The 15,044-nt window shown below is 36.3% G+C and overlaps 2 protein-coding genes across 6 annotated transcripts in view; both read right to left on the bottom strand.

Moving 5' to 3' along the window:
* LOC107733868 (cofilin-2) overlaps positions 1 to 6,818 on the bottom strand; it is an 11,531-nt gene extending 4,713 nt beyond the window's left edge. Inside the window, exons 1-2 of one of the 2 annotated variants that reach the window (XM_016545706.1) lie at positions 6,674 to 6,818; positions 1,237 to 1,544 (exon numbers count right to left, since the gene is read on the bottom strand). In XM_016545706.1, coding sequence (XP_016401192.1) covers positions 1,237 to 1,544; positions 6,674 to 6,676 — 311 coding nt within the window. In that variant the 5' untranslated portion in view covers positions 6,677 to 6,818. Of the gene's footprint in view, positions 1 to 1,236; positions 1,545 to 3,806; positions 3,952 to 6,673 lie in introns of those variants that run through there. The other variant, XM_016545699.1, reaches the window with a different exon arrangement.
* A 941-nt stretch (positions 6,819 to 7,759) lies between these two features.
* LOC107733880 (bromodomain adjacent to zinc finger domain protein 1A-like) overlaps positions 7,760 to 15,044 on the bottom strand; it is a 29,735-nt gene continuing 22,450 nt past the window's right edge. For 3 of the 4 annotated variants that reach the window (XM_016545717.1, XM_016545725.1, XM_016545741.1), the window contains 13 exons: positions 14,371 to 14,475; positions 14,169 to 14,260; positions 13,312 to 13,857; positions 12,748 to 12,911; positions 12,252 to 12,388; positions 11,196 to 11,344; positions 10,948 to 11,028; positions 10,607 to 10,854; positions 10,175 to 10,365; positions 9,699 to 10,030; positions 8,950 to 9,125; positions 8,662 to 8,749; positions 7,760 to 8,270 (listed from right to left, as the gene is read on the bottom strand). In XM_016545717.1, coding sequence (XP_016401203.1) covers positions 8,098 to 8,270; positions 8,662 to 8,749; positions 8,950 to 9,125; positions 9,699 to 10,030; positions 10,175 to 10,365; positions 10,607 to 10,854; positions 10,948 to 11,028; positions 11,196 to 11,344; positions 12,252 to 12,388; positions 12,748 to 12,911; positions 13,312 to 13,857; positions 14,169 to 14,260; positions 14,371 to 14,475 — 2,482 coding nt within the window. In that variant the 3' untranslated portion in view covers positions 7,760 to 8,097. The remainder of the gene's footprint in view (positions 8,271 to 8,661; positions 8,750 to 8,949; positions 9,126 to 9,698; positions 10,031 to 10,174; positions 10,366 to 10,606; positions 10,855 to 10,947; positions 11,029 to 11,195; positions 11,345 to 12,251; positions 12,389 to 12,747; positions 12,912 to 13,311; positions 13,858 to 14,168; positions 14,261 to 14,370; positions 14,476 to 15,044) is intronic. The other variant, XM_016545734.1, reaches the window with a different exon arrangement.

The following is a 15,044-nucleotide window of genomic DNA, read 5'->3' on the forward strand; positions in this document are numbered from 1 at the left end:
GCATCTGATAGGAGGGTTAGTTAGCCAGCTATCAGCGTGATGCATCAGACCAGGCCACTGTGCTCAGCGCTAGATTTGAAATGTGTCAGAGGTAATGGGAAATATCGTCTTATGTTTTTGCTATCATGACTTGCTGTGAGTTTAACTCCATCAAAGGTGCAGTGCAGTGTGAAGAGAGAAAATGCTCTCTATCCAAGATTCACGATGAGGCAATTCCCATCGCATTTCATATCGAATAATATTATGTTCCAGTTGCACGGAGTACATGATGCTTTATATCTTCCACTCAAGATTTAGAACACCAGCCGCATGAAAATACATTACAATGACAGTAAATATCTAAACAGGGTTTTACAGAACGTGTCTATTTACAACAAAAGACTTACACATGGGACACGATTCATCCCATCATTCATGGCAGCTATATGCTGATCCACTTCATTTATTTTCATTCATTATTAATGGAAACACAAGAAGGGCTTTTCGTGTTGCAGCACGCTGAAGCATGTGCGTCTCTCCAAATAAAGGTGCTTCACGATGCCATAGAAGAACCTTTTTGTCTAAATGGTTCCATAAAGAACCTTTAATATCTGAATTTCCCCAAGTATTTCTGTTTCACAAAAGGTTCTTTGTGGTGAAAAAAGGTTCTTCAGATTACAAAAAGGTTAGAAAGAGATGGTTCTTTAAAGAACCTTTGACTGAATGGTTCTTTGTGGAACCAAAAATGGTTCTTCTATGGCATCGCTGTGAAGAACCTTTTGAAGCACCTTTATTTTTAAGAGTGTAGATGAAATTTCCTAAGTCTGACGGTAAACTATCAGTGTATTCTGGGGGGAAAAAAGTTAGACAAGTGACATCTGGTTTGACAGGTAAAATAACTGATCGCAGTTCGCTTGCTGGATTTTCTGGTACTGATACAATGTTGTATGCACTGCTATAGGTAGATCTAACAAGTTCTAAGACAAAAAAACTAAACAAAAAAAAATTGGAACTAAGACAAATTTACAAATTTAAAATCAAAATACTAAAAATGCATGAATAAATGCATAAAAAACAATGCAAAATTAAATTTAAAAATGCATAAATAAGAAAATAAATAAATCAAATATATATATATATTTTAAAAAGTATCTGTAATTATGAAGGTTGCAAATGGGCAGAAAATGTCCCCAAAATCCTGGAAATTTTCTGCCCCTTTGCAACCCTTATAATTATCTTGCCAGTCAGACTACGTACCAAAATATAAATACCAAGTCTTCTTTCTTGGACTCTTTAGTTTCATAAGTGGCATCGTATAAGCCGTATCTGCAGTCATTGAGAGGTAAGAGCTTCACGAAGCAGGCGTAGGGGTCATCGACAGTGTCTCCAATGTCTCCGACTAAGATATGCTTGCCCTCCTCTACGACGATCTTCTTCTTGTTGTCGCTGAGGCAGAACAGCACTGCCTTTTTGCGCTTTTTCACCTCGTCTGAGGTCGAAGACTTCCGTACTTTCATGTCATTGAAGACTTTGATGACTTCATCACTGACTGTGACACCAGAGGCCTGCAATGAGGATGAGATTGAGATGAATGCAGACGGTTGAGATGAAAACAGCAGTTCTACAAGTCTGTGGATCCATACTTGGATGTCCAAACTCTCCAACAGCAGAGTAAATAGCATGATAATGCACATCCATAGTAAAAAATAACTACTGTATGACTCTACCAGGCAATATGTAACAAGCTGCGAGATTTGGATCACCTCACTGGCATTGAGTGATCCAGTGCTGCTCACAAACCCTGACTCATGTACGTGCTGCATGCGCACAGCCAGCTGGTCTGTCACTACAAGTCAAATCTCTTACTCCCGGTCAAAAAAAAACGGGCTGCAAGGCCAAGTCATAGCGGGGTGCCTGGGCCACGATACAACTATGAGAGCTCCTCCTGGGACTTTTTAAAGACGTTTGGATTCATGATCAATGACACCCTCAAAACAAATGAGGCCCCTGGAAGGTTGAACTGAGCATTAATCCACTGAAACAAAACAGTGATTAACATTAAATTCTATTTAATTCAAGTTTATTTGTATAGCGCTTTTCACGATGCAAATCGTTGCAAAGCAGCTTTACAGAAAATGAAAGTTTCTACATAATATTTAGTAATAGCTTATCAGTGGTGACTATCTCAAGCTGATGTCCATATGGCAGAAATGTACGGTAAAAATCAAGCAGTTAGTTAATGTCATGCAATCAAACAGACGGTGAACACTATTAACAGCAATGCTTAAATCTCGACACTATTCACATGCCATTTTAAAATGTATTCCTCAAAACTTACTTCTTCCCATGTATTTTTATCTCCTATTCTTATACTGACTAGTACCTAGTTTTACTGGTGTAATTATTCATGATATTACTTAGTTATGAGATATTATTAGAGGACTAAAATTAAATACTAGAGGATTCAATTTGAATATTAGTAACCAACGGTGATTACTATAGATTCAAATAAGAACTTAATTAGATACTAGTACTAGTTCTTCTTTGGATATAATTAACTACTCCAACTGCACTGAAATAAATAAATAAATAATACATAACTTAGTATTTGTCTTGTTTTCCAATACAAATATTTAAAATTCTTAAATTTAAGATAAATTTACTTGAGAAGCAAAATGACTTAAAATAGTTGCATATATTTAGATTATATATACTTGTTTCAAGCAAAAACTCAAAATAATTAAGAAATTATAATATATCAAACGTAAATAATAAACAAAATAATATCACCCTAGTTCCTCCTTACTAGTACCTACTCCACTTTAACTACTAACCAAGCAGCATCTGATTTTTCTTTACTTTCTAGAGTTATTTATTTTGTACTTATTTATATCTAGGAAAATGGCTACTTGATAGTTGAATTTAAAAACAAATACTAGTAAGACTAAAAAGTCACTATCATCAATTGAAATACATTCTATTCAGAATATATACAGAACAAAGAGACACCTATACTTAATTATAATTATTGTTATTTTTACAAACAACTATTATAAATTACAATTATTATATATACTAGTAACAAAATGTAAAAAGTACTGGAACGTGCTAAGCATTTAGTAGTTAGTAAAAGTACTGAATATGTAATATTATTGAATAAGTATTTAGTGGATTTTCAATATATTCAATATTTAATAAAAAACTAGCGTCAACTATTGTAATAGTTACCAGTATCGAAGGTACTAGTAAGTGTGAAGTAGTTAACAGTAAGTTAACAGGCAGTGGTGGCGCTTTGAGCAGCTGGTGTTGAGCTCCGACTCTCTCTCACTACGACCACTAAATCCTACTGAATCATGAACAAGTAGCCCAATTCACTCCCCAGGACACACAACAGACATCTGACAGCATGCAACGCCATAACAGTTCTGATTATACACGTATGAGTCCATCAATTCAGCCCCGAGCATTTATTTATTTCTCCAGCGCCAGTGAGTAAAAGTTGGAGAGGCGCGCTCAGTGATTAAAGCACCGGCTAAAATTAGATAAAAATGGCCGCCTTCAGCTTCAGGCCTGAGATGGAGATTCATATCAAATTAAAACAGATTTCGGTAACCACAAAATAAACTTAGAGCCGAATAAAGCTTTATATTCTTCAACCGGAGCGCATACAATCAGGGACCTCGTCGCAGCGCCGCATTACATTCCTGCCAGAGCTGAAAACGTGACAGGTGCCGATCAAAAGTTTGACAGAAAGTGTTTCAACATAACATTATAACATCTATTATGAATTGAGAACGAACGATGCGTGACAGAAGACCTGTGCTTACCATGCTGTCCGACGCGCTGAATCAATAAACGATTATTTTCTTGGTACTTCTATCTGGGAATGTGAACAGCCGAGTGTGTGTGTGTGTGTGAGAGAGAGAGAGAGATCACTGCACAGCCGCAGTGAAGGGCTGCTCAAGCATATGCACTGTCATTGGGACACTTGGCAATGAAATGGACAAATATGTGCCACCAGAGAAACCATACATTTGAATTACAACTTTGCATAATATTGTCTAAAACAACAATCACTTAAATGTAATGAAAATATGACAATGTTTAAACTTTTAAGTTAGGAACATTACATAAGACATTTTAGACCAGATAATAATTAGGAAAAAAACTAATATTCATCATAAATGACCATATTCATTAGTAGTTTCAGGCACATCAGCTGATGACCTGATATAAATTAATTAAATGTTATACAGTGTACATCATTTAAATGGACAAAGCCAGTTTTTTTTTTTCTGGACAATCTTCATTTAAAGTGCACCTAACTCCGAAAACGTACAATTCATGCATACCTGAAAATCAGTGATGAAAACAAGTGGTCAAGCCAAATATTCACAATTTATTTTACATTCAAAAAAAAAAGATTTACACAGCAGGTAATATGAATCTTAAGACCCATGAAAGGAAAACTGATCATACAGCTTTCTGATGGAGAAGGGGGGTAAGGGGAAATATAACCTATAAAGACAATTTTATAAATAAAGCAAGCAAATTATAGCCAAATCTAATAATAAATAACCAAAAACTGAAAAGGAAAGCAACAAAATGGGATGTTTTGGTTCCTACTTAGTGTTAATGCAAGCTATAGGGACCTGAACGAAAGAACTGAGTTAATCTATACAACTACAAAACAAATTCTGTTTGTTCATTTGAGCTGTGAGACTTAATTTATCATCAAAAAGGAGACCCGGGTCTGTAAAAATCTATACAAAATAGTAGTCTAGAAATGCAGTTGAGGTACAAAAAAAACAAAATGCACCATTTTGAAATTGCAGACAAAAACACAATGCTTTTTGTCCTGAGTTAATATGTGAATGCAAAAAACTTTTTAGAAAACAGTGCAAATATTATTGTTTCTTCACAGCACAGTTGTTTTTCCTTTCTCCTGCTAGTGAAGGACTTATTCTTTGCTCCATAGGATTAAAAGCCGATTTATAGTCCTGTCACTGGCTGTGAAGATAAATGCCGCTTGATATCCGAGTGGTGACTATCTCAAGCTGATGTCCATATGGCAGAAATGTACGGTAAAAATCAAGCAGTTAGTTAATGTCATGCAATCAAACAGACGGTGAACACTATTAACAGCAATGCTTAAATCTCGACACTATTCACATGCCATTTTAAAATGTATTCCTCAAAACTTACTTCTTCCCATGTATTTTTATCTCCTATTCTTATACTGACTAGTACCTAGTTTTACTGGTGTAATTATTCATGATATTACTTAGTTATGAGATATTATTAGAGGACTAAAATTAAATACTAGAGGATTCAATTTGAATATTAGTAACCAACGGTGATTACTATAGATTCAAATAAGAACTTAATTAGATACTAGTACTAGTTCTTCTTTGGATATAATTAACTACTCCAACTGCACTGAAATAAATAAATAAATAATACATAACTTAGTATTTGTCTTGTTTTCCAATACAAATATTTAAAATTCTTAAATTTAAGATAAATTTACTTGAGAAGCAAAATGACTTAAAATAGTTGCATATATTTAGATTATATATACTTGTTTCAAGCAAAAACTCAAAATAATTAAGAAATTATAATATATCAAACGTAAATAATAAACAAAATAATATCACCCTAGTTCCTCCTTACTAGTACCTACTCCACTTTAACTACTAACCAAGCAGCATCTGATTTTTCTTTACTTTCTAGAGTTATTTATTTTGTACTTATTTATATCTAGGAAAATGGCTACTTGATAGTTGAATTTAAAAACAAATACTAGTAAGACTAAAAAGTCACTATCATCAATTGAAATACATTCTATTCAGAATATATACAGAACAAAGAGACACCTATACTTAATTATAATTATTGTTATTTTTACAAACAACTATTATAAATTACAATTATTATATATACTAGTAACAAAATGTAAAAAGTACTGGAACGTGCTAAGCATTTAGTAGTTAGTAAAAGTACTGAATATGTAATATTATTGAATAAGTATTTAGTGGATTTTCAATATATTCAATATTTAATAAAAAACTAGCGTCAACTATTGTAATAGTTACCAGTATCGAAGGTACTAGTAAGTGTGAAGTAGTTAACAGTAAGTTAACAGGCAGTGGTGGCGCTTTGAGCAGCTGGTGTTGAGCTCCGACTCTCTCTCACTACGACCACTAAATCCTACTGAATCATGAACAAGTAGCCCAATTCACTCCCCAGGACACACAACAGACATCTGACAGCATGCAACGCCATAACAGTTCTGATTATACACGTATGAGTCCATCAATTCAGCCCCGAGCATTTATTTATTTCTCCAGCGCCAGTGAGTAAAAGTTGGAGAGGCGCGCTCAGTGATTAAAGCACCGGCTAAAATTAGATAAAAATGGCCGCCTTCAGCTTCAGGCCTGAGATGGAGATTCATATCAAATTAAAACAGATTTCGGTAACCACAAAATAAACTTAGAGCCGAATAAAGCTTTATATTCTTCAACCGGAGCGCATACAATCAGGGACCTCGTCGCAGCGCCGCATTACATTCCTGCCAGAGCTGAAAACGTGACAGGTGCCGATCAAAAGTTTGACAGAAAGTGTTTCAACATAACATTATAACATCTATTATGAATTGAGAACGAACGATGCGTGACAGAAGACCTGTGCTTACCATGCTGTCCGACGCGCTGAATCAATAAACGATTATTTTCTTGGTACTTCTATCTGGGAATGTGAACAGCCGAGTGTGTGTGTGTGTGTGAGAGAGAGAGAGAGATCACTGCACAGCCGCAGTGAAGGGCTGCTCAAGCATATGCACTGTCATTGGGACACTTGGCAATGAAATGGACAAATATGTGCCACCAGAGAAACCATACATTTGAATTACAACTTTGCATAATATTGTCTAAAACAACAATCACTTAAATGTAATGAAAATATGACAATGTTTAAACTTTTAAGTTAGGAACATTACATAAGACATTTTAGACCAGATAATAATTAGGAAAAAAACTAATATTCATCATAAATGACCATATTCATTAGTAGTTTCAGGCACATCAGCTGATGACCTGATATAAATTAATTAAATGTTATACAGTGTACATCATTTAAATGGACAAAGCCAGTTTTTTTTTTTCTGGACAATCTTCATTTAAAGTGCACCTAACTCCGAAAACGTACAATTCATGCATACCTGAAAATCAGTGATGAAAACAAGTGGTCAAGCCAAATATTCACAATTTATTTTACATTCAAAAAAAAAAGATTTACACAGCAGGTAATATGAATCTTAAGACCCATGAAAGGAAAACTGATCATACAGCTTTCTGATGGAGAAGGGGGGTAAGGGGAAATATAACCTATAAAGACAATTTTATAAATAAAGCAAGCAAATTATAGCCAAATCTAATAATAAATAACCAAAAACTGAAAAGGAAAGCAACAAAATGGGATGTTTTGGTTCCTACTTAGTGTTAATGCAAGCTATAGGGACCTGAACGAAAGAACTGAGTTAATCTATACAACTACAAAACAAATTCTGTTTGTTCATTTGAGCTGTGAGACTTAATTTATCATCAAAAAGGAGACCCGGGTCTGTAAAAATCTATACAAAATAGTAGTCTAGAAATGCAGTTGAGGTACAAAAAAAACAAAATGCACCATTTTGAAATTGCAGACAAAAACACAATGCTTTTTGTCCTGAGTTAATATGTGAATGCAAAAAACTTTTTAGAAAACAGTGCAAATATTATTGTTTCTTCACAGCACAGTTGTTTTTCCTTTCTCCTGCTAGTGAAGGACTTATTCTTTGCTCCATAGGATTAAAAGCCGATTTATAGTCCTGTCACTGGCTGTGAAGATAAATGCCGCTTGATATCCGCTGCTTGAGTGCCATTTTGCTTGCACACTTCACACTGCAAATAAACTTTCTTGTGAACAAGAGCTAGGTAGAATTTTTTAATGAGTCACACCACACCGGAATGTTCATGAACATTCCACAAATGCCACAGAACAACATAATTAGACAGCGGATTATGAACTGGTCTTCAGTCTCGGCCAGTTGGCGAGCTTGTGTGGAAGATGGGCTTTTGTTTACATCCGTGACCGTTTCTGTGGTGGAGTCATGCGTTCAGCCAGGCCAAGTCTCTGAAGCTCAGAATGGAAGAAGGCCTGCAGCCGTAGACCGGCCTTTGCTTCGTTGGTGTTACGTGGGTTGTACTCCAGACAGTTGGAAAACATGAGCTCCACATCCTCCATATACTCCGCTACGAGATTAATAACACAAAAGAAATTACATTTAGCAATGATTTATGTTGTGCGACTCTTTCAAGCTGTTAAAGTGTTAGATAAGGTTCATTCCAAATTACATTTTCATATACTCAAGTGGATATTTCTGTTTTTGAAAGTAAATTTGTGTAGAGAAAACCTTCAATTCCATCCCCCCTTAGATGCAATGTGTACTTTAGATGCAAAGCAAGCCGCTTTGAATGAAAGCGTCTTCCAAATGCATGAATGTAAATAGACAAAATTCATAAAAACTATTGACATCAGAGGGTTTTGAACTAGGTGAATTTGAAAACCTTATTGTTAAATATTGACTTGTGACAACTAGTTTTATTTAATCATTGCTTCCACAAAACAAAATGATTAACTTACCAGCAGTTTGATATTCACAGTTGTTGACCTTTTCCCTGATTGTGCTCAAGGCGATGGGTTTTTTGATTATGTCATAGTAATCAGGCACCTGGAAATATGTGCAATAAAAGTAGTCATCAAAACTATGAAAATAATGCCTCAGTGTAAAACTGGGAAAGCGAGATCTCACATAACTGCACAGATTATTTAGGAGTACAGCTGGTCATAAACCAACCAAGAATGGGAGCTCTATGACCTTGTTACAGAGGGTTATAAGTGTGAACAGCTCTTAACTTCTAAATGCACTACCTGAGTTCTGGACACCAGTTTCTTGAAAGGCCAGCTGTCCTCGTGTCTGACCAGGTCCACAGTGAGCAGCTCACAGGCTGACAGCTCGTGGACGCCTAAGTTTCTCCCTGAGCTTCGACGGTTGGATGAAGTGGTGGCTGGAGCCAAAACGATCTTGGCTTTTGGGGAGACCTCTGCTGGAGAAACAGTGGCAAACCACAATACATGAGATGTGAACAAGAAGTCTTAGAAAAAATGAAACGGGAAGAATAACAAGTGTCTGCATTAAGTTAAAGATTAATCATGTCATTTTCTCCAATCCAAGCTTAAAAAGTTTCTTTTTTTAAATTTTGTTTTGGAAGCATAAAAAAAAAAAAAAGACTTGCGAGATGTCAGAATTGTGAGGAAAAAAACTTAATTGCGAGATGTAAAATCACAATTACAAGTTTATAACTTGCAATTGTGAAATACAAACTAAATTCTGAGAAAAAAAAGTCAGAATTGTTACCTATAAACTTGCAATTACACAAAAAGTAGTCAGAACTGTGAGATTAGCTTTTTTTTTTTTTTACTCCATGCCAGAAAAAAAAAAAACAGACATTTTTGAGTCTTAATTGTGAGATAAGTCATAATTACCTTTTTAATTTTTGTTTTAGCCACAGTATTTTTATTTTAGCCATAGTATCCTAATTTGATGTGATGCAGTAAATCAAATTTCCTTTATGTTAAGCTGATTTATTTATGTGTGTGGATTCACTGACACTCCTTACCAGTAATGGGTCTCTTCCTAGAGTCTGTATTCTCTGCTGTAGGACTGGGCTGGTTGGATTTGGTTGTTGTGCCATTAGCAGTGAGCACCTCTAGGCTAAGACGAGCACTGGAGCGGCTTCCTGCCCGGGGAGGGGGCTTGCCATTGGACACCGGGGTGGACTTCTTCCCTGAGTTTTTGGAGCCTCCTTTATTAGCAGACTGGTTCTGTTTGGGTGTGCTCTGCTGCGAGCGAGGCATGGAATGACTTGATTCAGCCTGTTTTGATCTGGTGTTCAAACGAACTCCTTTATTGCTATGTGGAGGCAGTTTGACAGCAGCCTTCTTGGACACACTGTTAAATAAATAAGAAAAAAGAAAACAATGTTGATTGTATTTTTCCGCATTCAATTAGTAAACCAACAAAAAAAAAAAAAAAAAAAAAAAAAAAAAAAAAAAAAAAAAAGATAAAAATAAAGAAAAATCCAAGTCCACTAACTCTTCCTCCTCTGACTGTTCTTCTTCTGACTCATCTTCTTCCTCTTCTGATTCTTCTTCCTCTTGTTCAGACTCCTCCTCATCCTCCATTTCTTCTTCAGAGTCAATAGAGGAACGCTGCCGGGAGTTGATTCTATGGGAACGCTGTTTGGGGCGGCATTCAGGGCAGAACCAGTCTTCAGAAGGAACAGCCTGTAAAACAAATTAAGGAATATCAAAACTTTCGTCAGAAGTTTAAGAGAATTTCTATTTACAAATACATATACTATAATTTATTAACAGATTGCTGATATGCATGTCTATTTTGTCCTTGGCTGCATGTGTTTGTTTATACATACACACCTTAAGTCTGCATGGCAAATCAGGGTTTATGAAAAAGAACAATTAATAAGGTGTCAACTGAATCGAACCTTTCAAAAACTATAGTCCTCACCTTCAGTTTTGGCCGAACACAGAAGATGTGATAGCCTCTGTCACAAGCGTCACATAGAAGCATGTTCTCAGCATCTCCTTTCCTACGACACACCTTACAGCGGGCGTTGAGGATGGATTTGGCCCAGACTATGCTGCGCTCAAGTGTGGAAAGATGCAGGAAAACCTGCGACAAGCTGGAGCAGGCCAACAAAGACTCACGCCAGCGTTCTTGCACAGTTTTCACCTGCCGCCCACTTTCACTGCCATCTGTTGAGGAAAATAGGTTTAGTACTCATAATTTACATCAACGTGTTAAAAGAGAAAACGCTTTCAGTTTTTCAGGTAAACAAGAAATCTTACCATCTTTCTCGCTGGACTGGTCGTCATCTTTCTTTTTGTCCTTTTTCTTCAACTTCTGGTCTTTCTTGGCATCCTCATCACCTGATTAAAAACAAAACATTTAGAAATAAGAGCCTATGGATTAACAAATTTAAAAAATGGAACAAAAACATGATCCTACAAACAAAACAATTATCCATATAGTTTTCAGGAACACACCCCTATACCCTCAAAGTTTCAGAAGAAACCATAGAAGTAACAGATCTTACCTAGCGGAGCTTTCAGGAACTTGCGCTCTATGCCCTGCTCTATCTGTGCAAGAGCGTGTGCCAAATAGTGGACAATGTTATTGACAGGCTGTGGTGTGCTCACAGTAGTAGACGTGGCACTCTGACCCTCGGCCTTCAATTCTTGCGGCCTAAACGTGAGAAAAACATCATCAGTTCGCACAATCGCAGGCACTGCTGTTAGCTTGTAGGAGCACCAGATTCTGTTTGAACTAGGGGTGCAACGGATTGTAGATGATCCGTACGGATCAGGCTGCACGGTTCGGCACGCATGTGATTCACGGATTAACGGTTAAGTTCAACATCATAGAGTAAAAGTTTATCATTTGCACATGTTTTGTCTTGCCAGTTTACACATTCAAGCAATTTTAAATCGTGCGCTATTTTCTGTGCGCTCAGCCGCTGCCGCACACACACAGAGAGAGAGAGACATCGCGTGAACAGCGAATTGATTCCTCTCACATACACACAAAGTTATGTTAAAATACCCGTTTTGGCAAGTATTCTAGTAAACACAGTCAGTTATGTCCTTAGTGAACGTAAACAGCTGAGAAAGAAAACGGATGTGTGTCAGTATTAGGTTTGTGCATTTGGTCTTAAAGAGACAGCAGCCAATAATAAATACCCGTTTCTGTCTGCTAATCAAATAACACCACAGCTCTAACAAAGATTAATCTGTATTTAACTTGTGCAGTGAGCACTATTGTGTTATTTTACACTTAATTATTACATTTCTGCACCTGAATGCTACTGTTACTGACTTTATTTGTAACTGTGTTTTGTTGTATTCATCTATGCTTGTAATTTGTGTAATTGTTCTTGTTTTATTACTAACTTTATTAGTTAGTGGTATAGAAGTACTTAAAGTAAGCTTTCACTAAATTTTTTTTTTTTTTTTTTTTTTTTGCTGATTCGAAAAACGGTCCGTGATTCAAAATCCATAATATGATCCGAACCGTGAGTTTTGTGATCCGTTGCACCACTAGTTTGAACACAGAAATAAAAATTAACAGCTAACAGACATTAAAGTAAAATAACCTGTCTTTGATGTGATTCTCATAAATCTCCATTGGCTCCTCTTCTCCGTTGATCAGCCCGTTCTCTTTGGACTGGGGATTTAACAGGTCATAGTTCCCGTTTTCCAGTGCGGCTCTCCATGAGTTTCTGTCCAACACCTTTTCAGAGATAAGAGGCACAAAAAAAAAAAAAAAAAATTATAAATATAAATATAAATATAATAATACATTTTGTAATTCCAGTTTTTCAAGAAACTTAAAATTAACTAAAATTATATTTAAAAAAATAATAATAAAATAAAAACTTTTTTTGCATGTTAAAAATTGATGGGAAAGTGAAAATTATGCAGGATAAATAAAAAATCTGAACTACTGAATTACGGCAAAATTATATATATATATATATATATATTAAAAATATAAAAATAAGGGAGGGGGAAAAACCAGATCAAGCCATATCACACTGTAAGAAATACAATATTTACAACTATGGAATGTGGTCAATACAATCAACATACTTTAATTGCTCCCAGAGTTCCCTGATAGATGCGATCCTCAATATCCAGTAGTAGATCTCGGAGACGGTTCTCCATGAAGCGCTCAGCGGGTACAGTGCTTTGTGGGTAAGACGGGCCAACTTTTGGCTTTAAAGTGCTGCCTTTGGTCTCTTGCAGAGATTCATCTGCACAATAAATGACACCATAATTTGGATTAATGAATAATTCTTTTTTTTCCTCTTATGCTCACCAATGCTGAATTTATTTGATCAAAAATACAGTAAAAAAAACCCCAGTAATATTGTGAAATATAAAAAATGTATCAAAGTTGAATTTTCAGCAGCCATAACTTCAGTCCTCCGTGATCCTTCAGAAATCATTCTAATATGCTGATTTGGTGCTCAGATATCATCAGAAATGGTTGATTCTCAATTATTCATAATGGTTCAATTATTAACATGTTCATGCCCATCAGTGACAGACATCAGTATTAAAAAAAAATTTAAAAAAAAGAAAGTCACAGGCACCCAAAAACTAAAACGTAACATTACTTAGGAACCTGGCTCCAAAAAAAAATCACAGTACCTGAGTGATGGTAACGTTGAACAGCTTTGCTATCCATCAGTTGAACAATGCGCTCCTTCTCCTGCAGAAGTGTCTCTTTAAGGCTGCTCTCTCTGTGCCCACGAGGGTTTAGAGCCTCTATGAGCTGCTCCACCTCCGCAGGTATGCTGTAGAAGAACCACTGATTTGGCCGGTTGACTGACGGTGAGGTGTTCTGGACCAGCATTGGGTCCTCAGTGGTGGCATCTGTCTTAACAGGGCTCTCAGTTGAGGAAAACTCTTCTATTTTGGGTTCGGGAGTCGGATGGGGCTCTAGCATGTCCTCTGTCAGGCCAAAGAAGTCTTCCTCGACAAACAGTGCCCCGGCAGAAGGAAAAATCCAGTAGCGGCGATAAAGGCGGTCTCGGCCGAGAGGCAGGATGTAGGTGCAGGCCATAGCTTTCTGAATGCGCTCCAGGAGTTCTTTCTCTTTGAGCTGCTGTTGCTGTAACTCCTCTGGGCTCAGACTGTCTTTCATTTCAACCTCACCAACCTGTTTCTCTTTTGGGAGGTCATTTGTTTTCTTTACTGGAAAACAAAAACATAGGAATATATTTGCTACATAATTTAAACAACCATTTCTCAGAGCAAGCAAGAACTTATAAAATGTAATGTAAATGCAATGCAAGTCACTTTGGATAAAAGTGTCTGCCAAATGCATAAATGTAACCATTAATCATGAAGTTCAACATTTCTCATACCACTTGCAGGTTTATTAACTATTTTATCTATTTTTTCTCTTTCAAAATAACATGCACTGAAAAATCTATCATAATAAGACCAAGAATGTATCTTAAAGTAAACTTGATACTTCTGCTGATAATTTTAAAAGCGGATACATTTTTTAGATTTGGCTGGTTGCTCCTCCTCATCCTCTGTGTTTTGCTCAGCATGACCTTCCTGACTTTCTGTGCTGATATCCATCTCCTCTCTACAACCAACAGACAGAGACAAGTTTAATCAAACATGTGGACTGGAATGTAAGCTGTGTCCCAAAACCCAGGGATTGAGTATTGAGAAAGGTTTATTGGTTCAGCTTACCCTGACACATGGTCTCCATTTCTTGCCTCCTCTTTGAGTTTTTCATGTTTTTCTTTTAATTTCTGCTCCTGTTCCCTTAGCTTCTCCTCCTTTCTTTTTCGAACCCTGGAATAAGGTGATGCAACTATTAGTTTCTAAGCACAAAAGCCTATGTAATAGGGGTGGGAATCACCAGAGGCATCACGATACCTGTGTCACGATACAATATTATTGCGATTTTAAACATATTGCGATATTCTGCGATATATTGCAATTTATTACCTTTTTCCAACTTCAAATTATGTCCCCAAAGGAAAACTTTGACATCCGTTTTGACATTTGACATTTCTCAGTTTGTTTATCTCACTTCAGTTTTATTGTTGCAGTGCAAAATGGGATTGTCAAGCAGACAAACTGACCAACACTTTCATGAAAACCTGTCATAAATGTTGTATGCACCTGGCAAACTCAACTATTTGTATTACGGTCTAATCTAGTCCACCTTAATTCAATGTAAACAGGTATGCACTGCTGTGCTACTACAGGTATTTTGAACAGTGCAACTTGAAATTGTACTAAAAAGTTGTGCAGACCCTTCAGCAATTGGAGCATTTGAAAGTAAATTACTGTTAAATTTAAATTAAATTAAATAAAACGGATGCACCGAAATGAAAATTCTGGGACGAAACGGAAAC

This window comes from Sinocyclocheilus rhinocerous, unplaced genomic scaffold, assembly GCF_001515625.1.
Source record: "Sinocyclocheilus rhinocerous isolate Xijiao unplaced genomic scaffold, SAMN03320098_v1.1 scaffold853, whole genome shotgun sequence".
NCBI lineage: Eukaryota > Metazoa > Chordata > Actinopteri > Cypriniformes > Cyprinidae > Sinocyclocheilus > Sinocyclocheilus rhinocerous.